This window comes from Miniopterus natalensis, chromosome 7 (assembly GCF_054644295.1).
Source record: "Miniopterus natalensis isolate mMinNat1 chromosome 7, mMinNat1.hap1, whole genome shotgun sequence".
In the NCBI taxonomy this organism is placed as follows: domain Eukaryota; kingdom Metazoa; phylum Chordata; class Mammalia; order Chiroptera; family Miniopteridae; genus Miniopterus; species Miniopterus natalensis.
Window position 1 is genome coordinate 68,832,316 of NC_142087.1, and position 24,879 is coordinate 68,857,194.

At 39.6% G+C, this 24,879-nt stretch overlaps 1 protein-coding gene across 4 annotated transcripts in view; it reads left to right on the forward strand.

Annotated features, from left to right (window-relative positions):
• Positions 1-49: 49 nt before the first annotated feature.
• MALT1 (MALT1 paracaspase) overlaps positions 50-24,879 on the forward strand; it is a 55,173-nt gene continuing 30,343 nt past the window's right edge. For 3 of the 4 annotated variants that reach the window (XM_016223537.2, XM_016223536.2, XM_016223538.2), the window contains exons 1-5: positions 8,139-8,436; positions 18,087-18,208; positions 21,878-22,037; positions 23,631-23,809; positions 24,250-24,346. In XM_016223537.2, the coding sequence (XP_016079023.1) occupies positions 8,346-8,436; positions 18,087-18,208; positions 21,878-22,037; positions 23,631-23,809; positions 24,250-24,346 (649 nt within the window). In that variant the 5' untranslated portion in view covers positions 8,139-8,345. Of the gene's footprint in view, positions 325-8,138; positions 8,437-18,086; positions 18,209-21,877; positions 22,038-23,630; positions 23,810-24,249; positions 24,347-24,879 lie in introns of those variants that run through there. The other variant, XM_087819124.1, reaches the window with a different exon arrangement.

Below are 24,879 nucleotides of genomic sequence, written 5' to 3' on the forward strand. Positions count from 1 at the left end.
GGGCGAGCGAGGGGGGCGAGCGGAAGGCGCGCCGGAGCCGACGCCCGCGATGCGGGCCGCGGGAGCAGCGGCAGTCGCGGCGTCGCCGGCGCGGGACATGCCGCTGTGCGGGGAGCCGCAGCAGGCCCTGTCGCCCCCGGCCTCGCAGCCGCCCCTGGTCGCGTCCTCGGGACCGCAGCTCCCCGCTCCGGGCAGCGCGACCCTCGGCCGTCTTCCGGAGCAGCTGCTGCGGAGGCTCAGCGAGAGCTTGGACCGAGCGCCCGAGGGCCGGGGCTGGAGGAGGCTGGCCGAGGTGGCGGGGAGCCGGGGGCGCCTCAGGCTGAGGTGAGGCGCCGGGGGTGCAGGGGCGGGGTCACGTGGGGCGGACTTGGGCAGGGGGCGCGAGCACGGCGCCGTGGGCACCGGGGTGGGAGGACCGCGGCTGGCGCTGCGGAGCATCGTGGCCACACGGGACCGCGCAGGGGCCGCTGGTGTGGAAGGGGCGCCGGGGGAAGGACGTCGGGAGAACTTCGGTAACCTTCCAGGGGGAGAGCTTTAACCCCCAAAATGCCAGAGATTGGAGGTTGGACCCCGGCGTTCACACCCTTTCCCTCGCTCCTCCCCTTGAGCTGAAAGAAGTGGAGGTTGACCTAGGAGATGTTGACCGAAGGAAGGCTCTCTGGAGACCAGACGATAGGACAGCAATTCCAAAGGACTTAAAATGCAAACTAACGGGATATGGACACAGACCTGGGAGGTTAGGAAGGTTAGGAAGGAGAAGCGCAGGTAAAGAGATGGGAGGGAAGGGTTTGGGGTGCAGGAGTGCATTATGAAGGCTTTTATGCAGGGAAAGAAGGACGGTGGGAAAGACCGAAGCTAAACGCACCGTCTTCCTCCATCAAACCAGCTCACCAGCTTCATGAACATTAAATTATAAGTGAAACTATTTTCCTGTTACCAGTCTTGGAACCTCTGTACTAGTGGTTCTTGAACTTTTGGTCCCAGGACTCCTTTAAACTCTTAAGAATTATAAAGGATCCCAGAGAGTTTTTTGTGTGGGTTTTATATATTCCATACATACATCATGTACTGATACTTGCCCTATTAGAAATTAAAACGAAAACATTTTTAAAGTATCAACTTATTTAAGAATAACCCGTTATGCGTTAACAGAAATAACCTGTTGTTGTAGAAAAACAAACTTTTCCAAAACAAAAAAATTAGAAAAGTGTCATTGTTTCACATTTTGCATATCTTTAATGTCTTAGCTTGATTGCAGAGAGCTGGCTTCTTTTATGTGCTTCTGCATTCAGTCTACTGCACTACCGCAGGTCATGTAACATGAGGTACTCCAATGGACACTCCTTGAGAGAGTGAATGAAAAAGGCAAATAACATCTTAGTGTTATTTTGAAAAATCCTTTTGACTCATGGATCCTGTGAAAGGGTCTGAGGACCTGCACAAGGGGTTCCCAAACCACACTCAGAACCGCTGCTCTGTACCACTGGCATGATTTTGACCTTTGAACCCCTAGCAGTTTAACTTCTCATGTGACTGAACTTTGTCATCGTCATTTGTGTACTTCTTTATAAACTCCTTGGGAACAGGAATCATTACTTAAGATTCTATGTATCATGCATAGAATCTATCTTAGACACTCTATAAATACTTTTGAATTAAGAGGAGAGATATTCATTCAAAATTATATTTAGCCCTGGCCAGGTGGCTCAGTTGGTTGGAGCATCAGCCCATACACCAAAAGGTTTCAGCTTCCATCCCTGGTCAGGGCATGTACGGGAGAGATCGATTTTTGTCTCTAACATCAATGTTTCTCCCTCTCTTCCTCCCCCTCTCTCTCAAATCAATAAGCATATCCTTGGTAAGGATTTTTTAAAATTATATTTATTGAATGCCTATTATTTGCTATAAGTTCCAGAAGATAAAAAGATGACGAATATTTAGCTCCTATTCATAAGAGCTTAGTAATGAACTGTCATTCTGGAACATTCACAAGTAACATGTTAAATACTCTGTTGAGTGTGAATAATAATAGCAAATTTTTATCATTTATTAAACGCTTAGTATATACCAGTGTACAAAGTGCTTACATGCATTATCTACTTTAATGCTCACAACAACCTTGAATTTTAGAGTTTGAGTTAAACCAGAGTAGTGATGATTTGGGATGATTTGGCCATACACAGGAGTAACAAGAGGATGGAATCAAGAAGTGGTAAGCTTGCAAAGTTGAGCAGACAGATGGCATAATTTTTTTCTGTTTTAGGAAAAACACATTTTGCTTTTGGCTATGCAAAATCCAAAATACTATTATTCTAGGTAATAAATTCCTGAATTTCTGAACTTACAATAATGTAAAAAGTTGTCATCTTTAGGGGTCAGACCACCAGATCTGTGATTGGTTCATTTGTGATATTATCTAGTACACTTTTCTGATGAGGGCTCCTATTTGGTGATGAACGAGAGAGAAGAAAGTAAGGCTCTGTCACTGAAGAAGCAAGGCTGATGGAATCTAAAAGTAGTAGATCCCTGACATCAGGTGTTCAGTTTTCATTCCCAAGCCTTCAGTCAGGTTTTGTTAAAGGCTACAGAATGGTGTTAGCTTTCTTTGGGGTAACTATCAGAAAATTTGAGACCACATATCTGGTAAAGGTAGTGTAGAAAGAAGGGCAGTTGCCTAGCAAGAAGTGACAAGCAACAAAGGGCATGCATTTGTGGAATCTGGGAATTTCAGGGTGGGAGGTCTGATAAGAGACCACTGGAGTTGCACCAGTCTTCCAGGATTCTGAAGGTTAGGTCCTAGTAAGTTAGTTGTGAGGAGGGTCAGGGCACCCTGAAGGTTGGAGAACTGGGGAACATTAAGCTCATATACCTATTGAAATCAGAATTAAACTGATAGAACAAAAGGTTAGCACTGGGCACTTGGGGGCTAGAGAGTGACAAGGGGAGGGGGTAAGGTAAGCTGGTGATGCTTGCTCTATTTAAGACAAAACAAAAAGAGTTAAAGTCATTTCATACTAATGGCAGAAGAGCACCTGTAAGAGTAGAGGGTCCTAAGGGCATTCTTCTCCAGGGTCAAACCTAGGAGTTGTAGTGTGAGAGTCCAAGTGGGTAACAGTTCCCAGGAAAATATGAAGTGCTTTTTTCCTGAGTCACTGGATTCATGACCCTAAAACCTCAAAAGGTGGCCGATTCTGTTTCCTTTCACTTGTTTCTGACCCTCTCTGTCCTTTCTCAAACTAGATGAGAATAAACGGCAAGAGTCTGTTCTGAACTGTCCATCAAGGATTATGAAAAATTGTGTTTTCATGTGGTTATTGATGACTCAGAATAAATCCTTACATACAGTAGTTTACTTTCCTGTAACTATGTACAGTTGGGAATGCCCTAAATACAAACTCAGCCCTAATTCCATTCCAAGCTGAGCCAATATTTGCTGTCCGTATAGACGGGAATAACTTCTGAGTGTCTTCCCCAAGCTACGTAAATTCTGTGGTGGCATAGAACATGGGAGCCCCAAAGGTGACAGAGCTGCCTAAAATCCTTGAAGGATGGACTTAGAAATGGGGCTGTGGAACATGGACCCAGGAAACTGGCCAGTCACTGTGTACCTGCTCCCATAGCTGCAGAAATCCTGCGCTCGGGGAGTTTGTGATAGGAATGAGAACACCTGTGAAGGCTGGAACAAAAGCTTTCCTCCTGTCTCTCTGTAGTCCCTACCTCTGCCTTAGGGATCAGGTTTCGTATCTCTTTATCCACACTTCACCTAGTCCTTCCTGGTATTCTTTAATCTCCTCACTTTATGTGTTTAGGTTGATTACTCTCAATTCATATCTTAAGTCCATATCTTTGTTTTGAACTCCCCATTCATATGTGTGGAAGCCTATTTGCCATCTCCTCTTGAATGAATGGCTAATAGACATCTTAAAAGGAACTTGTCCAAAACTTAACATAAGTCTCTTCCTTGCAGTTTCTTGCATCTCAGTAAATGGCAACTATATCCCTTCAGTTACTGGGGCCCAAAATTTCTGAGTCTCTTCTGACTCCACTTTTATACACCACATTCATTTTTCTCAGCACATCCTGTCCGCTGTCCCTTCAGTATAGATCCAGAATCTGCCCTCCGCAGCTATAACACTAGGGAAAGCCACCATGTCTCTCACTTGGATTATTTCAATAGCTGCCTAACATCTCCTCCTGCTTTGTCCCACCCCAGTCTGTTCTCAGTATATCAGTAAGAATGAATTCTTTTAAACATTAAATCAGGCCTTATCCTTCCTCTGCTCACAGCTCAGAGTATAAACACCTGATATCCTATATTGTCTCCCCTTTCTCTACTTTATTCAAACCTGCTTTCTTGCTTCTCCTTGAACATAGTAGGGTCTTTGCACTGCTGTTTACTCAGCTGAGGTGGTCTCACAGGTCAACCACGTGACTTGCTCCTTTACCCCCCTCAAATGTTTGCTTAAAAGTCAGCCTCTCAATGAGTTCTCTGATCACATTATTTAAAATTACCCCCTACATCTGCTCTCTGCTCCAGTGTTGGCTGTGCGTCTACTTTGTTTTTCCCCAAAGCACCTATTGACTGTTGGGTGGATGGATATACAGAGAGAAAAATCTGTGTGTGTGTGTGTGTGTGTGTGTGTGTGTGTGTGTGTGTATTCTTCTATAGAAAATTTCAGGAGGATAGGGAGTTTTGTTTTGTTTGCTACTATATCCTCAATACCTAGGGGAAAGGCTGGCCTATTTTAGGTGTTTAGTAAATAGTTGTTGACTTAAAGATTCCAAAGAGTAAGTGTACCAGTAAGAGAAGCAAAAGTAGTGCCATGGTTTGTACCTTAAAGGGTGAATAATGTTTTATTTGATTATATACTTGTAAAAGTAAAATTTTAAAACTATAATAAAATGTAGTTTTATTTTAAAACTAAGTCCATTTTGTTCAGTAAGAATCTTTTAAATTAAATCAGAAATTCCAAATTAGAGCTAGTAGAAACCACTTCAAAGCACAGTCTTACAGGAATGTAACTAAAAAAGGAAAGAAAGAAAAGTTGGTTATGTATAAACATCATCTTAGCTGAAAGCCAGTGCTCGTGCGGAAAATTAGTAAAAGGAAAGGAGATAGAGAAATTTGTTTTTCTCCTGTGCCTCTTGTTTTGGAAGCAAAACCATTGTCCACTTCAGGTTGATCTTTATTTATTTTGGGGGGAGAAGACAATTTGTTTTTCATTTTCTCTATATTAGTATAAACATGAAAGCATCACTTGGTTGCATCTGACAAGATGGCGTCTTAATTTCATGTATCAGATCCTGATAACCTTTCTGAATCATATTTAGCATACAGCCATCTTTATTTTTATAAGTCTCATATTCTCATTATTTAAAAAATTGCTGATCCTTACATTGTCTCTGATAATGTTCCTTGACCTGGCCATTACAAGGACTGTAAAAGAAATTTTTACAAAATAAAGGACCAACAGGCATCTTCAGCTTTTGTTTTTGCTACCATTGTAATCACCATTACTTCATAAAAGACAAGACACTTTAACACTTAGAAATAAAGGAAAGACCATCTTGGAGTAAAAGACAGCTTTGTCCTTATGTTTATCATTTTAGCATGGACTTTACATTGTGCTCCACTGGTCTGCAGTGCAGAATTTGGGAATGGATGATTTATATTATGAAGATTCACATCTAACAGGAATATTGAATATATAAACTTAACTAGGATACTTAGCAAAGAATACTTAGTCAGTACAGTGATAGGAGGCCTTGGAGGACAATATTAGGTTACCAAAATAGTATTAGCTACTCAGAAACATTTTTAAGGTAAAGTTTAAAACAGTTTCAGAAATAAACATAATTAAGAAATTAACCTTAATATTCTTTTGATATTCCTGTATTTTTATTGCATAATAAGAGCTTTTATAGGGTACTTATTATTTGCCGAACACTGCTAAATTCTTTTTACATGGATTATCTAATTTAATTCTAACAATTCTGAGATAGATGATATTACTATTGAAATTACTTTGGTTGGGTACATTTTTTGAGATAACCAATTTTGGCACAGAATTATAAACCTTGGATGACCATTACATAAATGCTATGGCAGCCTTTTAATACAACTGATCATAATGAATGTGAATTAAGACTGTGTCAAGTCATGTTAAAGCTTGCTAAGCTTACCTCTGCCACAGCTGTGGTACTGTTACGTTTGACCCATTCCACCTCTCCAGGCTTCCATGCGTCTCAGTTATGATAGAAATTCACTCGATAATCACTCAGTTTTGAATAATTAATATGGACAAGACAGATGGTTTTAAAGCAAAACCCTGTCAAAGAAAACATAGAGATTAGGGGTCTGCAAACAGTGGCCTATGGGACAAATTCAGGCCACTGCCTGGTTTTGTATAGTTTACGAGCTAAGAATGGTTTTTGTATTTTAAAAAATTGTTAAACAAAACAAAAAACAAGAAAGAGGAATATGTAATAGAGATGGTATAGCCCAGAAAGCTTAAAATATTTACTCTCTGGCACTTTAAGGAGAAATTTTCCAACCTGTGGTATATAAGATAAACACCATCAGAACCATTAGGAGACTATGTAGTGTGTTTGCTGGACTGATGTGGTCTGGGAGAAGCTCACAGAGAAGCAGGGGTTTATATTGCACTGTAGTTCAAATTGGCAGAAAGGAAGATACGTGTCTGCAAAGGTGTATGAGATATGAATTCGACAGTCTATCACGGAGATTCATTACCTAAAGGCTTTATTGTCCTTTGTTGTTGGTTATGTGTCTTTGGAAAGGTTAATTGTTTTTGTTGTTATTTTGATTGTTTGATTTTATTTTTTTCTTCTCTTGAATGTTTGATTCTTGTATTTTCCATTCCTGTGAAATGATTGAAATCCATAGTCCTTGTTACATTATTTGTGGCCTTCTACAGTCTGATCCTGTCTTTCTAAAACCTTATATACCACTACTAAACACAATAACATTGAGCCCTGGCCGGTGGGGCTCAGTTGGTTGGTGTGTTGTCCCATACACCGGAAAGGTCAGGGATTTGATTCCTAGTCAGGGCACATACCCAGGTTGCAGGTTCAATCTCTGATCAGGGTGCATACGGAAGGCAAGCGATCAGTGTTTTTCTCTCACATCAATGTTCCTCTCTCTCTCCCCCCCGCTCTCCCTTTCTCTCTCTCTAAATCAATAGAAACGTATCCTCGGGTGAGGATTTGAAGAAAATAAAGAAAAAACATTTTTAAAAAGAAAAGGACATTGTATTTGTATCTTAAATATTGACATGAACAAAAGAGTAGTTTTAACAAAAGGACAATGAGAACATAAAGATTCTTTAGAGCAGGGGGTAGCAGATTTTTCTGTAAAAAGCCAGATAATAAATATTTTCAGCTTTGCAGACGAACTACTCATTTCTGCTGTTGTAACAGGAAAGCAGACATATACATTTTTAAATATATAAATTAATGAGTATAGCTATGCTTCAACCAAACTATTTACAAAATCAGGTGACTGGACAGGTTTAGTCCACAGACCATAGTTTGCCTGGCCCTGTGTTAGGGTATTTCCAGGCACTTAAAAATCCTCTGAATATCAATAGCATTCATTGTCTTTTTTTTTTTTAATTGTTGAAAAAAATGAGTGCAAATAGCAAAAATTCAATAGTACAGAAAGCTTTGTAGTGAAAAGTGAATCATCTGGCCATGAGCCCTGCTCTCCTCTCTAGGGCGGCAACCACTGCTACCGGTTTCCTGGTGATCTTTTCAAAGTTACTCTGCATATATAAGAACAAACACATATTCCTTCTAATTAAAACAGCATTATAGAGGATGTATACTGTTCTGTATCTTACTTTTTTCATGTGAATACACACATAGACACACTACTTTGTTAATACAAAATATTATGTAATTTTTTTATTATATTTTATGTAAGTACAAGAAAGAGTAGAGGAATGTATCTGGTCTTCCTGTTCTCAAATTAAAGGTAAAGATTTTTATCAAAATCAAGGTCAGGTTTCTCTCATTCTCCTGATTTAGTAGTCATGGGAGCTGAGTTGGACATAGGAATAAAGAGGAATCCCCTATGATGGCAAAAAAAGGAAGACCAGTAGCATTCATAATAATAGCATTCATGTAAATAGTTCTTCACCACCCAAGGCCTTGCAGTTTACTTCCTACACCACCTCTGGGGACACACATAGAGCAGGCATATTATACTAAGGAAAATTGTTGACTTGAATTAAATCTGTATTTTCAGTTGTCTGGACTTGGAGCAGTGTTCTCTTAAGGTCTTGGAGCCTGAAGGAAGCCCAAGCCTATGTCTGCTGAAGCTTATGGGTGAAAAAGGCTGTACAGTCACAGAGCTGAGTGACTTCCTGCAGACTATGGAACACACTGAAGGTCTTCAGCTTCTGAGCCCCCCAGGTAGGTTTTCCCCTTGAGTATGTTCTCCAGGAGTTCATGGAGACAGACTTGGAGAAAACTATTTTATTTGACCAGATGAATTATATTAAATAGTTTTGGAAAAGGTAAATGTACAGAGCCTCATTATTTCCCCAGATTGACATATAAAGAACATATAAAAAGCAAATACAATGCATAAACATTGAATTGTGGTTCAAAAAGTCATGAATTCAAGACATTTGGGACAAGTAGAACAATTTGAATATAACCTTCATATTAGATATTAGGGAATTATGTGATAATGGTGTTGAACTTCTACCGAAGAATGTCTTTATTCCAAGGAGATGCATGCTAAAGTATTTAGGGACAAGATTTATGTTTAAATAGTATAGCCACAAATAAATATACACGTATTTCTTTATGTGTATGTATGTATATGAATGAGATAAAGCAAGTATGATGAATATTTATTGTTTAAGTTTTTGCCAATGCAAAGCTTTTGAAATGTTGATTGACTCAACCATATGATTTTTACCCCCTAAATATATCAATATTGAGTGAGATCTCTCCCTTCCAAAGTTAGACGTGAGGAATAGGAAACAGCCCCCGCCATCCACCACTACAGATAGAGGTGGTCAACTACAGTAGCGTCAGGCAGGAGGGACCGGGTCAGCTCAGTCATCTGATGGCAGCAGTTCTGCAGACCTTTCTCGGGTGTCCAGTTTGCCATTACAAGTCCTGCTAAAAGCAAAGAAGCCAACAAGATCCAGAGGGCCGTGGACTAGGGACTCGATGTTCTCTATTTTGCATGGTTTTGATGTATGTATGCAATTTTTATTACACAGCAAACTTGTTTGTGTGATAGTATTTTTAAGGTAACACGAGGAACGTAAAATTATTATTCAGGTCTTATTTTTTACTTTATCAGTTCTGGGGTTGGGGAATTAGGGGCACATGGTAGTGGTGTGCTATCAGTTACATGTACCAGAAACCCCAACTCAGATTGGCATAATAAAGGGAGCATGTTGATTCTTCTACATGAAAAGCCTTGAAGCAGGTTGGGCTTTACGAGAGGAGATGGGGAACAACCCTGTTTCCAAGGAGTTGGTTCATTTTCGTCCTTGCTCTTCCTTTCTTGTCATGGGCTTCCCCCAAGGCTGACTTTCTACGTAGGCACATGGTATCTACTAGCTATTCTTGCATTCGTCTTTGTCCCAGCAAAAATCATAACTAGATTCACTCTAATTAACTGACTTTGGTCACATGCCTGTCCCTACACCTGTCACTGTGGCCAGGGAGATAGAAAGTGCTGAATTGCCTGACTTAGAGCCAGGAGTAGAATTGGGTTGAGTCAGCTCTCTGGAAACCACACCAAATAAAATCCACACATGGATCACCAAACAAAAGTGGCCTGTTGGAAGGAGGAAGGGAGTAACAGATGTTAGGAGGTTACTAAAAAGTCTACTACAAATGAAAAGGATCCTGGATTATAAGCCAGGAAACTCAGACTTTCAGATTATCTTCTGCTTTACAGGGCCCAATATAGATGATAAAATAGGCCTTCTATAAATGCCTCCTTTGTGTTACCACTGTATTGGCTGCTTGACATGTTTCTCATTGCCTCTTCATAACAGGAGATATGAGGTAGGAATAACTAGCTGCTAATGCAGACCCCATCTACATAGAACTGTCTGCATAGAACAGTTCCCCAATCAGGAAACTTCTCCATAAGGTGACATTTATTTTTATATCCCTAGTGCCTAGAATAGTACCTGGAAGTTGTTACGATGAAAATCTGCCTGTCTGCGTCACTCTGTTAGCTAAGTTCTCATACTTTATAGAATACCAGGACCTCTGACAACTTAAGAAACCTCTCTGAGAAGTAAATGTAACTTTTATATCTTATTATCCTTTCTTAGTAATTACACTGAATTGCTCTGACTATTGGTTGCCAAGTCTGTAAATTGAGAGTAGTTGTGCTCTGCCCTGCAGAGTTGTAGGAGTGACATGCTGTGTTCAATTGCGTCTAGACAGCAAGGGAGGCCTCACATCTCATGATTTGTAGAGTGAGCTCTGGCCTGAGACCTATGGTTTCCAATTTTTCAGTTTCCCATGTATTAAACTGGGCTTGACATAAATTGGGTTACATTTATTTATGTGTAGTCTGAAATTTTTAACAATATATTTTAATTCTTAACAAGCCAGCAATGGATACAGTGCCAAACTAATAAACCTCAGCGATCTTTTTTTAAAAAATTCATTTCTGCTTTTTGTGTTTTTCTCGAAATAGTAGGATTAGCACTTTACTCTTAGTGTTCTTCTATGTAGATCATGCTGATATTTGACCTAACAAATATAAAATGTTACCCCTGGGACTTTTTCACGTTCCAGGTGGGAATAGGACAAGGAACGCAGTGTGTTCTACATGACACACAGTTCCTGTGAAGTTATATGTCATATTAGCCATAGTCCATTAGGAATCAGTGGTTACTTGAATGTTAATTATTGATTTAAGAGGAAATATTTTGGAATCTAACAAAGCTCAGTGATTTTAGGAAGAAATAATTTACTGTTAGCTTTCTATCTGCATCTTATGTGGGTAAAGCACTGGATTTACAAAGAAATATAAGAATTATGAATAGAATTTTAATACTTTAATAAGGCTATCAGTAAGAAAAACTATTGTAATTATATTAAGAATGGAAGCTCTGGTATAGAATCAACTTAATTAGGGATTTTTCTCATTCGTTCAATAAACAATTATTGTTTTCCAGTACCTTTGCTGTGCCAGGCATTATGCTATGAACTCAGAGGTAACTAAAGGAATGGTTTCTGCCTGTTGAAAGTTCATTGTCTACTAAGGCAGACAAACCTATAAAGGATTACGTCCAATACAGTCATAAAAACAAGTGTATAGAGAACAAGTGTTATCTGATCTCCAGTTTTTCCTTTTCAGTGTATTCTTGAATCTCGATGAAAATACAAACTACAAATATTGTTTCCTCTCATTTTTGTAGTAATGCAATTTCATGGAAGAACGTTAGTTTTTATTTGACAGAAAGCCCAGTGATTTGGCTGTGAACCTATGAACAGGCCTTTCAGACCTAACTACAGGGGAAAAAAGGGGAAGTGTTAGATTTCTTTCGGTCTAGTTTTGGCATATTCCATTCTAGTGGCTGGTGGGGCGGCAGCCAGAGATAGCCAGAGGCAATGGCTGTACTACGGAGTTCTCTGTTTTTGAGAAACTGACCAAGTTTCTTTTATGTATTTGTTTGGGTAATTCAGAAGTAGCTGGGGCAGTGTTACGCCATCTCTCACAGGAGCAATTCCCTTAATTAGGAGCTAACTTCAGTGGCCCCTCTCTTAGCATGAGGTCTGAGCTGAGGTAACTCACCCCAAGGGTCCTGTGGTCCGTGGGCTCTGACACCCGATGTATTTTCTGCAGGAGTGCCACAGGACTGAAGTTTCACCGTCTTTTACTTTCTCTCTAATCCCGCTTTTCCACAGCTCGTCGGTTGGCCAGCTTGCCCCTCAGTCCAGTCTTGCCTGTACTTTGTTAGAGAAATTGCTTATAGTTTTATGCTTGGGTGGTGTCCATCCCCATTTTCCAGTACTAATGGTTTCCCTACTTTTTGTTTCTTTGGTCATCTCAGTGGTAATTGGAAGGGGGGGGGGGTGGGAGCATTAAAGAAAATGCTGAAATTGTTTGACCCAAAGTCCATAATGGTTTTTTAGACCTTTTTTTCCCCTCATTTTTTTCATTTAAGGATCAAAAACTCTGGTCTCAAAGCAACCAATATTGGCATCTATTACCTTGGCAAATGTAGACAAGCTTAAATGTGCAGTTTAAGATGTTTTTATTTGTTTCTTTTGTTTTCAGTGAACATTTTGAGTGCATATTTTTAGGCTTTTTACCAGTTAGAGTTGTGTAGAAAGTTGCCAAGGAAGTAACACCCAGACCTGGAATTGGTTTAGCAGAGGCTGGACAATAGAGCTATTTAGAGAGAATTAATATTTTACATGTGGGTTTCACTAGGTGAATCCTAAGGTTCTTTCCAACTTCTGTTTTGTGCTGTTGCCATTTTTTCTCATTCTTCATATAAAAGGGGCTTCACTCTCCATACGTATCGGATGGCACAGGAGACCTCTTCAGTGGCATCTTTTCCACTTGCCCTGCCCCTTTTTATTTCATAGCATTTCACTTTTTTTCTTTAATCCCTTGTAGCACACCTACTGTTATGTTTCTGATACCAATTTTATTTTTTATTACTTTTTCGTCTCTAAAACAAGATTGTTGAATATCATTCTTTAGTATCCAAAATACCTTTACTTCTCATTTTATCTTCACAGTTCTGTCAAGGAACAGAAGGAGTATACTATTATGAACATTTAAAATTTAAATGTGAACCAAACATTTATGTGGAACATGAGATTTCCAGAAGTTATCATTTGGCTAGAGTCACAGTTATTGACAAAGGTAGATCAGAACCCAGGCCTATTGACCCTGACCTGAACTCAGTATCATTTCCATAACACTGGGAAATGTCTGGGTTGTTTGGGAAATTCAGTTATAGATTATTACCTCAGTTGCCTCTTTTATCCATGGACTTCAATTTTTTTTGTTCTTGCCAAATGAAAAAGTATTCAAATACTAGATCGTATTTATAAAGGACTTTTCTTGTTTATGAGCGACAAATTTTCAAAAGGAAAACTGTCAAGAAGTGAAAAGAGGCAAAGGTGGAATGGATGGGAATACGGGTAAGGAAGCAAAGAGAGAGAGGGAGCATAGCGGAAAATGAGGTCTGAAAGCATGTGTCTGCACGAGGGTCACTGGGCAATGCAGGAGAGTCAGGGATACACTGACGAGCCTAGGTTTAGCCACAGTAGGTGCAAATGGGAATTGGCTTGAAAGAGGGACATACATAGATGTACTTTGGTTGTGTGATCAGGGGAGATTGAGAGAGGAAGAGGAATGGTATTTATTCTGGGACACTGTGGGGCACTCTTAAATGATAGCTTAGAAATTCCAGAATAACTTTGAGGAAGAGTTTTAGATGGAAACTAGTGGAAATTTTTTTGATTCATGGCCTCTGAAAATAGATGCACTGTAGTGGATATGCTGGATCTGTTCCTGGGGAAGCTGTTTATAAATTACACCCATATTCAAGTGCATTGTGAGAGAATAACGCACCTATGACGAATCCTTTTGTCAGGTCAAGATTCACCCTGGGCTTTCTGTTTTGGCGTGTGTTGAAAGCACAGTCCTCGTGTTCCATATACCTAGTCAAATTCTCCCTGGCTTACAAGAAAATAAGTAACCTCTTTGACTTCTTTGCAGATGTTACCTGAAAACAGTCCTGTTTGCCAGGAAGCTATTCATTTACCCTTTAAAATAGCACTTTCGTATGCCTTGGTACACCCTCCACAGCACTGCGCCATCTTCTTTCCTTACCTTTGTTCAGCACCCCTGACTCGTGGGTGCTGGGAGGGTGGTTACAGGTTGACCATAGTTCCCTGTTGCACAGCGCTCTGTGGGAGGAAGGAAATATGTGTGGTTAAAACATGGGAGGTATTGTGACTTCTCTTCTTTACTATTCACCAAGGGCGGTTTCCAAATCACATTTTTCCTTTCAATTTTCAGTCTTTGAGGCAATAAGTAATAAATACATATATTTGCTTGCTTGTTAAAAACTAGACAACTAAAATTGTTGCTACAGGACAGACATACAAACTTTGAGTTTGAATGTACATTAAAAATTGTTAGTCTTACCTCCCACACCAAGGAAGGACATCTTTTAGAACATTCTTGCCCTGTGGGCCCTTTCCATTAAAGTCATTTATTCCTTTGTAAGACACTCTAGGGGTAAAGCCTTTTCATTTCCATCACTCTTGTCTCTTTTCTCTTTGTGTAATAGCAGAGAATATTTGCCATGGTAAACTGATAAGCACTGTCATGATGCAAGACATTATAACTCTGCCTGATACCCTCCCTTCAGTGAGAGAAACTCGCTGCGGAGGAAGCTGGATTAGCATAGGCGGTGCCTTAAGAATCACTGGGAATTGGAGGGTGGGGCCTTTGGGGGAGGCCATTAGGTCATGAGGCGGAGCCCTCATGAATGGGATTAGTGTCCTTATAAAAAGGACTTAACAGAGATCTCTTTCCTCTCCCTCCATGTGAAATCACAGCATGAAGACAGGTTCTGTGAGCCAGGAAGTGGGTCTTCACCACACCCTGGACCTGGAGGCATCTTGATCTTGAAGTTCCCAACCTCCAGAACGGTGGAAAATAAATGTTTGTTATTTAAGGGAAGGAAAAAAAAAAAGAATCACTGAACTATGTGAGGTGGTAGATGTGTTAATTAACTTGATTGTGGTAATCATTTCACAATGTGTATGTATATTAAATCATGTTGTGAATGCTAAATATATACAATTTTCATTTGTCAATTATACCTTAATAAAGTTGGAGGAAAAAAGAGTCTCTGGGATAACAAAAATAGGTTTTTAAAGCCCAAGAGAACCTATGTTTGCATCCTGGTTCTGCCATTTTTACAATGAAAAATAAATTAGTCTCAGAGAGGTTAAATAATTTACCCAAGGTAATTTGGGTGACCTGTAAATTACTTAACTTCATTTTCTTCATTGTAACATAGATCTAATTAATATCTAACTCATAGGGTTATTTTGAAGGTGAGCAATCAAAGTGTCTGGCACATACAAAGCAGTCAGGAAATTGCTTCTACAGTAATGATTTTTTTTTATTATTATTATACATTCATTCAACAAATATGTGTTGAACACCCACTGTATCACCGTATGCCAGGCATTGTTTTAGGAGCAGGGTAAACTGGTGACTAAGAAAAACAAGGTCATTGCTCCTGTGAAGCTTCTGTTTTAGTAGATGAGACAGACAGTAAGAAACAAACGTTTCAGGTGATTAGTGCAATCAACACCACAAAGCAGGATGAATGAAATAGAGAACCAGGGTGGGAGTAGCTCATTTGGAGACATTGCCCAAAGAAGCTGGAGAATCTGCCATGAAACAGTGGGAGGCTGGAGGGAAATCCAACAGAGGACCTGTAAGTGGAAAAGCAGAAAATAGTTTGTTTTCCGAAGGAAAGAGGGCCAAAGTGGCTGGAGTGTGGTCAGCCAGGAGCAGAATGCTAGGGCTGAGGTCAGAGAGGTCAGTTCACAGAGGCCTCGTAGGCCATGGTAAGGAGTTCAAATTTTTCTGAGTACAGTGGGAGGTCAGTGGAGGATTTTAATAAGAGGAATGAGATGGATTAATTTATGTTTTTAAAAGGCATTGGACTGTTGGTTGGAGGTGAGGAAACAAGTTAGCAGGCTGTAATGGTCGTCAGGAGCTGATGGTAGCTTGAATTAAGATCATGACATTGAAGATGATGAGACATTGGAAAAGCTTAACTCACAAGACTTGAAGATAAATTCCATGTGGAGAGTGAGGGAGCAAGGAGGGATTCAGGAGTGCCTGCTAAGTTTTTGTCCTGCATAACTGGACACATGGGGGTAGGTAGACTGGAAACCCGTTTATCCTCCTTGAGATGGGTAAGAGTGCAGGGTCTCATGGAGAGGTAGACTGTTCAGGAGGGATTTGGGACGCATTAGGCTTGAGATGGTGATAAGTCATCTACATTTTAAAGCCAATTTATCCACAATTCCTATATTTCTCAGATTCATGCTTGTTCCCTTCTATTGTTGCAACTTTATTTCCCTTTACCGCACCTAAACTTTGAAATTCAGAATCTCTGTATCTTAAAGTTGTGATGTAACTCTCTCCTGACATCAAAATAGGCTGTTGTGAATTTGCTGGCTTAAGCAAGAGTGCTCATCCCATTTTCTGACTCACCAGGTACATTCCTACCAACATGTCTTACAGAATTCAGAAAAACTGTTATTTCATCTATCGATGCTAACCTGGCATCAACATAAAGAATTAATGAGCCCGACCAGGCATCGCTCAGCAGTTGAGCATTGCCCTAGTATCCAGGAGATTGCAGTTCGATTACCGGTCAGGGCACATGCCCGGGTTGCGGGCTCTGTACCCAGTTGGGGCATGCAGAAGGCAGCCAGTCACTGAGGACTCTCATCATTAATGTTTCAACTCCCTCTCCCTTCCTCTCTCTGAAATCAATAAAAAAGATATATTTAAGAAGGAAAAAAAAAAGAATTAATGAATATGAAAGCTCTCCCTTGGCAAAAGTTTTAAATTCTTTTTTGAGAGGCTCTACTCTATTTACTAAAGATTTTCTAGGGTTTCTCCAGACCCTTAAATGTAGTAAATAATTACTCATTTTGGATTTGGGTCTTATTTGGTATCTTTCTGGCCTGGATTTCACATACCTATTTTACTTTATCTACTGTTTTTTCCCTAGAAAATGCGGTACCTTTCATGTATTAAAATTGCTGTTATTTAGACTAACACTCTTCAATTGTAATCTTGCTTTGCTCCTTTTGGTTGGTGGGTTGAGAGGAAAAAGAAACTTTCAGGAGATCATATTCAGGATAGAGGAGGAAAGAAAATAAAAGTAGGTGCAGGAAATTAAGTTTTACGTGTTTTAGGATCTTTTTTCCTTCCTTCCTGAAACCCAGCATTGTGTGTTATAACCTTGGCAAATGTAAAATTTCCTAATTTTGTCTAAGTTATCTGTTGTTACATAACAAATAACCTCCAAACCATCAGCTTAAAACAGCAACCATTTATTATCTCCCTCTGCTTCTGAGGACAGAATCCAGAAGTGGCTTTGCCAGGTGCTCTAGGCTCACATCTTGGCCTTTAATGAGATGACAGTCAAGCTGTCGGCCAGGCTGCAGCCACCTCAGGGTTTGACTGGGTTTGGAGCAGGAGGCCCACATTTCCTCCCTCACTTGGGCCTCTTTTCAGGGCCGCCCGAGCATCCCTGTGTGGTGGCAGCAGGCTTCCCCAGAGAGCGTGATTGAGAGCGGCAGGAAAAGGGAGGGGAAGGGTCTTTTCATTGACTCCAGGATTGTCTTTGAAGCTCCTGTCAAAAGTTCTCCAAGTTTCCATGCTGGTAGTCACTACTCAAATGAGAAATGTTTGTATCCCATGTATCAAATTTGTATCCTGCTCTTCTGGTTCTCTGCCTCTCTGCTTACAGAATAATTGTCATTTTAATACTAAATCATAGCATTGAAATTCAGTTGTCTTTTGTAGACATATTTAGTGGCATTTTGACTCAACACTTGTCTTACTAACAGTGCACTAACTTAATCGAACTATGGCCATATGATTTATGGCCAAATATTCAAAGAGCTGTCACTGAAAACTATGTTGTGGCTGCTGCCTGGCAGACATCTATTACAAGGTGCACCCTGATTCAGACGTGTTAGAATGTGGAAAAAATATTTCTAAGAATTGAAGAAGTGTGACAAACAGTTTTCTGGCCCAGTTGTGGGAAGTACAACAGATCAAAGTCTTCTGTGAGCAAGTTTCTTTCCTCCTGTTTTTACAAAGCCTGGAACTTCACGAGCTCAGAATCTGGTGGGGAAGGAGATATGAATGGGTAATTTATAACAAGGATGAATATGCAGGTTATTTCCAAAATACTTCCTTTTTTGGTTTCAGAAATGTAAACAAGGAATTCCCCCTCTTCTGTAACTTTATGTAACTTTTTTTTTTCTTTTTTTTTTAGGAATAAAGATCACTGTGAACCCAGAATCAAAGGCAGTCTTAGCTGGACAGTTTGTGAAACTGTGTTGCCGGGCAACTGGACATCCTTTTGTACAATATCAATGGTTCAAAATGAATAAAGAGGTAATTTTTTAATGGCTTTTAATTCTTCTGTCATAAGAAGATAGAATAATAGAAAATGAATTAGGATTATTATTAGCCCCAATATGATTTTAGGAATTCTGATCTGATAGACACTGCAGTGTTTATTGCTGAAATATTTAATAATCATTATTTTGGTAAGACAATTCCAAAATTGTCTTACAAAAAAATGTAAGCAATAATAAAACCAATTCTCTACTCTAAAAATTGTGGAAAATAGGGATTGCTTGGAGCAACAATGGTAACAAAGAGGGAAAAACAGTGTATTCTAACATAGCTATAAAAATTCTTTAAAGATTTCCGAGGTGACATGGAAAGCTAATGCAGTATTATTTTGAGTATTCCACATAACTGTATTGTATCAAAAGATTTAGGCTTTTGTGAGATTCTGAAGTAGAACTCGGGTGGACGGGGGGCATTTATTTCTCTTGTGGAAGTATTGTATTCCTATACCGCCCAACAAGTAATTTAAAATCGCTATTGGAATTCTCTTTTCTTACAAGTTCTTTGAGCTGCTCTGCCACTGGGGAGTTCTCACTGATCTGGCTGGCCTGTGTTTGTCTACATTTGCAAACCTAAAACTAAGTTAAAGTGTTGTTCTAAGATTGTGATCTTTCCTTTAATGGGGTCACCTATGCCTTAGAAAAAATGTGTGGTTTTATAGTTTTTTATTCCCATCCCTCACACGCAGGTAAGGTAGTGCAGCTGTGGACTATAGTAAGAAGATTGCGTGTAGGGCTCTGGTGCTAGACAGGCCTCTGTTGGAACCCTAGCTGTCATTATTAGCGATGTGAGTGCCTGTCGTCGGGGGTTGTGAGAATCGATAGACAGGATGGTCTATGTGCCTAGGCTTTCAAGAGGTGGTATACATATTATCTCAGTTGCAAAGTTGCCTTCATTTTAATAAATGCCTTTTGAGAGAGGATAATGGATAAAAGTTACTATATTAAGTATATCGTTTGTAAATTATGTCCCGATCTGAGAGGCAGAAATGGAGGACTGGGGAGCACACCTTAGATTTGGAGAGTGGTAATGGACTTGAAAGCCCCAAAGAGTCCAGTTTGTCAGAACGCTCTGGCGTTTGTGGTCTGTTTTAGGAGCTGTTCATTTACAAGGACTTCATGAGCATGTGCCTATCCCAGGCTGGGCCCCAGGCCGTGATGATGAAGCACTGACACACACGGTCCTGCCACCCCAGCGGGGAGAGGCAGACAGGGCACAAGTAAGAAATTCCTTGAGTTAAGAGCTGTGAGGACAATAAACAGAGTGATAGAAAGTGAGAAGCCACTGCAGGTGTTAAGCAGGAGGAGTAACATGATAGGATTTGTGTTTTTAAAACACAGACTTACTGCTTGAAGGAAACAAGAAGACCAGTTATCTGATGCTGTGCCAGACAGGAACAGCGGTAGTGTGGGCCAGCGTGTGGCCGAGGGCATAGAGTCAAGTATGGCAGTTTGTTTTAGAGACCGAGTTAACCAACCCCATAGACTGGAAGTAGAGCGTGAGGAAAAGGGACGAGACATCAAGGATGACCCTGGGGTTTTCACTTAAGCATCTGGGCACATGTTATGTACTGAAGTATTGAAGGTTAGGAGAGGAGTAGATTTAGGGAGAAAAATCAAGAATTGGGTTTTAGACGTGTTAAGCTTGATGCCTATTAGAATGAATCATATAGTCAGTTTGGTATCTGGGAAGACAGTGCTGAAAGTTTCTGTACTGGAGGAGGAACCAGGAAGGAAACTAAAGAAGAATCTTCACGTAAAAGAGCAGAAAAACCAGGAGAGGATAGTATGATGCCTAAAAGGGAAAATCTTTCACCAAAAAAGGGATAGTCAGTATTTTCAGTGCTGCCAAGAGGGGGTGTGGATCAAGGGAGCTATATTTGAGGGTTTTTTTGTTTATTTAAGACACAAGAAACTAGAGTATGTTTTTGAGAGTGAGACATTAAAAGAGAGAAATAGATGCTAAAGCAGAGAGAAAATTACAGGAGCAAGGTCAGGAGAGGATGGGACTGTCAGAGAGGAAAAATCCTTTTTCTCTACGCTCTTATGTTCAGTCCCTGGAAACCTGTGAATTAACTGACAAATTTCAGATGAACAAGGGAAAAAGTTTAGGGAACTTATAAAAGAAGTAGCTCCATGAATGGTTAGAATTAGAGGCTTATAAACCTAACTTAGTCGGGAAAAGTAAGGAAGGAGAAAAGGCCTCTCTGGGAAGAACAAATGGGTTTCTTTAGGAAATGCAAAGGGGTTTCTAGGAGAGTAAATGGGAGACAAGACAATTTGTGATACTGGTTATTCATGCAGGTGCAAGTGGTCTTTTCCCCTTCTTCTTGGTCATTAAACTCCTCTGGAAAGGGGGCTTATAGGTTCGTTCTTGGTTTCCTTTCTGGGAGTAAAAGCTGCCCTGAGGGTATTTATGGTAGCCTCATTTCGCAGAAGTTTCTGCTTTAGTGCAATAGGGGAAGCTCTGAAAAGGCTTTATGCCTGTGTTGACTCCCACGTGTCTTGAGCTTGAACCAATCTTCATACCAACTCTGGGATTCTGAGTGGCTCCCCACAGATTCTAAGCCCAAGTAGCCTTTGTTATGAAGACACCTTTTTCCGTGTCTACAGCAGGGAAGAGAGCCGTTGTAAATAGGTACAGACACAAATAGGTGTGTGATTTGGTGGCAGGAAGAGGAAAGAGTTTCTATTTGAAGTCAAAGGCTGAGAGAAGTAGGGTTGCTGGAGGTTTGAAGAGAGTATACGTGAATGGCCTTGTAGGAAATCAAACTTATTATCCTGGCAGAGTGCCATGGTAAGTACCCAGGCAGTGCTAAGGGCAGCCTGCCTTCCCAGTTGTTAGATCTTCAGTAAAATCTTGCTCTAGTTCAAGTTCTGAGAGGGGAGAGAGTTGAATTCAATTGGTTGAGGTTTGGAGAGAGGGCTGAGCTTGTTAAAGTACTTTGCAGGGGAGCTAAGATGGTAGAACATGGCACTTGACTAAGCTCCTTGGCAACATGCAGAGTTGGGTGACGCTGATAAGTTGATGGGGGCAGCAAAGGTGAAACAAACCTTAATGTGGTGACCAAAGCTTGAGAAACCCTTGGATGGCCATTTCTTCCCATCACTAATATGCTTTCCATAGCCCTCCTTCACCCAGACTTTAAAAGAAGTATGTTGGTTGAGGAGTCTGTCCTCTTACAGAATTTCACAGATGAGAAAATTGGTCTCAAGGGGAAATAAGTTGCTCATGTACTAACAGCTAATTTGGTCAGAACTGAAATTAGTAGCCAGGCCTAACTTTCTGTGTGCTCTCCACATCGCCATGGTTACCTAACTCACAAATGTTGACATTGTAGACTTTTTAAATGCCAACAATTGGACAGTTTTAGATGGCAGAACAATGCTTTTCTGTTAGTGAGTTTTGGGAAGATATATGGGAGAGAGCTTATTAACTCTTTGGTTAATGGATTTCTAGAAGACTGTAAAACTTCAGTCCTTAATTACTCAAAATGTTATTTGTTTTTTAAGCAACAGATATTTTAGAACTTGGAAAAAAGATACACTTTTCAAAACTCCAAAGGCATTGTCCATTTTGCACAGCACATTTTATAAGGCACGTGTTTCTGAGTCACTCACTAACGTTCTCTTACTGATTATTTCACAGATTCCAAACGGAAATGCGTCAGAACTTATTTTTAACACGGTGCATGTAAGAGATGCGGGCTTCTATGTCTGCCGAGTGAACAACAGCTGCACCTTTGAGTTCAGCCAGTGGTCACAGCTGGACGTGTGTGACGCCACAGAGCTAACCGAAAGCTTCCAAGGTAAGTAAGTTGAATGTTGAGAAGGGAATTACCTTTTTCAATTTATTTTAAATGTTTACTTCTAAATAATTTCATAGTATCAAAATATTACCAAAAGCTCACATATGCACTGCACCCAGGATGAGGTCAACAGGTGGTAAGATTTTATTCTCTGCTCTGAGGAGACATGTATATGTGTGTGTATATATACATATACATACACATAGATATATCTGTGCGCATACACACACACGCACGCACCTTTGGATGACATAGAACCCTTCTCGATCTGGCCCTGCTGCTGACCTCTCCAGCTTGCCTTCTTTCATGGATTTGAATGTTGTAGTCTCTGGTTTTGGAAGAGAGAAAAATCGAGTACAGTCTTGCTCAGTCTTCAGTTTCTTTTTACACTGTACATTTTTTCTCCCAAACTACTGAATTACTTCTAAGAAATTGTGTTGTGGAATAAAACTCCAGAGTTGATGTCAACATGAAAGAGCATATAGTATATCATTTGCTGCAATAAACCATTTCATCAGACTGTTTTCCTACTCTTTGTCATTCACCTTTTTAGTCCAATAACTAGTATTGATCAAGAAAAAAACCAGTCTACTCTAAAGAGTAGCCATGAGACACTATTTTATTTATTCACACACACAGACAAGACCATATCCTTTGTCATTTTTGCCAGAAGAAAAGAATAGGACAGAAACAGGCTTTTGTTACTAGTCTCTCCCATTCTTCCTTTCAGTTTAGCTTTTCCGACCCTAAATAAATAAACCATCTCTAAAAATAGTCATGCCCGGCCAGGCGTAGCTCAGCAGTTAAGCATCAACCTAGGATCCAGGGGATGGCGGTTCGATTCCCAATCAGGGCACATCCCCAGGTTGCGGGCTTGATCCCCAGTCGGGGGCATGCAGGAGGCAGCCGACCAATGAGGACTCTCTCATCATTGATGTTTCTATCTCTCTCTCCCCCTCTCCCTTCTCTCTCTGAAATCAATAAAGATATATAAAATAAATAAATAAAACCCTCTATCCTTGAGGAGCTTAACAAGTAATAATGAGTGTTCAATAAATAATGCTTTCTGATATTTGCCTTGGGAAGAAATGCTAGTGATAACCCATCCATATTTATTCAGTGCTAATAACAAAACAACTTACTTTAATAAGCCAAGTTAAATCAGTGCAGAATGTAGATCTTTCTGTGTTGAATGTGAATATCACTCAAGATGTTAATGAGTTGTTTGCCCCTACCAGAAAGATTCTCTGGCCAAATGCATTTGGAAACCATTTGAACTATTTTCCCGTTACATGCACAACGCATACTAACACTTTAAAAGCTCTGACAGGCCCTTCACTTAAGAAATCTGTTTAACTTTGTTTAACCCAGAATTTTCTAAACTTATTTGTCCACAGCATTTTTTTATCCACAGAACATTTCTTAATATTTTTAGAAATGCTATTGTTTCATGAAACAGTTTGGGAGATGCTATTAAAGGTTTTTAAAATGAAGGATGAACTTGAAAACACATTTATTTTTTTAATTACAGGGGAAGGGGTTTATTTTTAACTTAGAGATTTTATTTATGTTTTATGATATTTCTCTTTTAAGGAAGTTTGGATGGCATCTCTGAATCCAAGTTGCAAATCTGTGTTGAGCCAAGGTCCCAAAAGCTGATGCCAGGCAGCACGTTAGTCCTGCAGTGCGTTGCTGTTGGGAGCCCCATTCCTCATTACCAGTGGTTCAAAAATGAATCAGCCTTAGCACATGAGACAAAAAAGATATACATGGTAGGAAGTTGGTTTTCGGATTATTTTTTGGCTAATATATAAAATAAATAGTATAATCGAAAATTAAGGTGAACATTAAAATTCAATTTTTCGGGGATGTTTTAATGTTTTCAGTATTTTTGTTTCAAGTCCTTGTTATTTCATATTAATTGACTTGTATATTTGCAAAAGTGGGAGAAAACAACATTAACCCATACCTAAGGGCTTATACTGAAATGTCAAGTATAGTATTGTACCAAACTCACTGTTATTGGATTCATTGTATCATTTGCTTAAATGGATACTTAACCTAATAAATGGAAATAATAATTTAAGACCGTCCAAAGCCTTCTGAAATTTTGTTTTGTAAGATTTTTTTTAAATACAAAATAACTTTTTCACCAAGCCAATTTAAATTAAAATTGAAGAGGAAATGTGTGTGTGTTTTGATATTGGTATAGGTGCCTTATGTGGATTTGGAACATCAAGGAACCTATTGGTGTCGTGTATATAATGATCGAGACAGTCAAGAGAGCAAGAAGGTAGAAATCATCATAGGTAAGCAGTATTACTCAGTGTTCTGACAAATGGAGTATAGTAGAAGCTATATAAAATAAAATGTTTAAGCAATGGAAATTATACTACTTATTACCCCATTCTATTTAATGGTGTGTTAAGAATCAGGAGTTACATTGTCTATCTAGAAATTTGAGAGAATACATACTAAATTCATAATCTACGTTTATATGCTGCGAGCAGAAAGAACCAGAAAAATAGTTTGTTATTTAGATCTTTTTGGTTATTTTTAAATTTTATAGTCTACTTTAAACACTTCTGGCAAAAAATGTATTAAAATTTTTATTATAAAGAACTTGATTTCGTGGAAAAGTATTTTTAATAAAACATTTTGTTTGTTTGTTTAAAATATTACAGATGTCCCTTTTTCTCCCCAGTGACCCGTTTAATAAAACATTTTTAAAAAACAAACATCACGGAAGTATAAAGGAAAGATGATTAATCAACAGTCCCCATTATGAAGTGCATAGTTTGAGAGTTTGTTCTGTTTGAGCTTAGTGCATTTATAGTTTTGT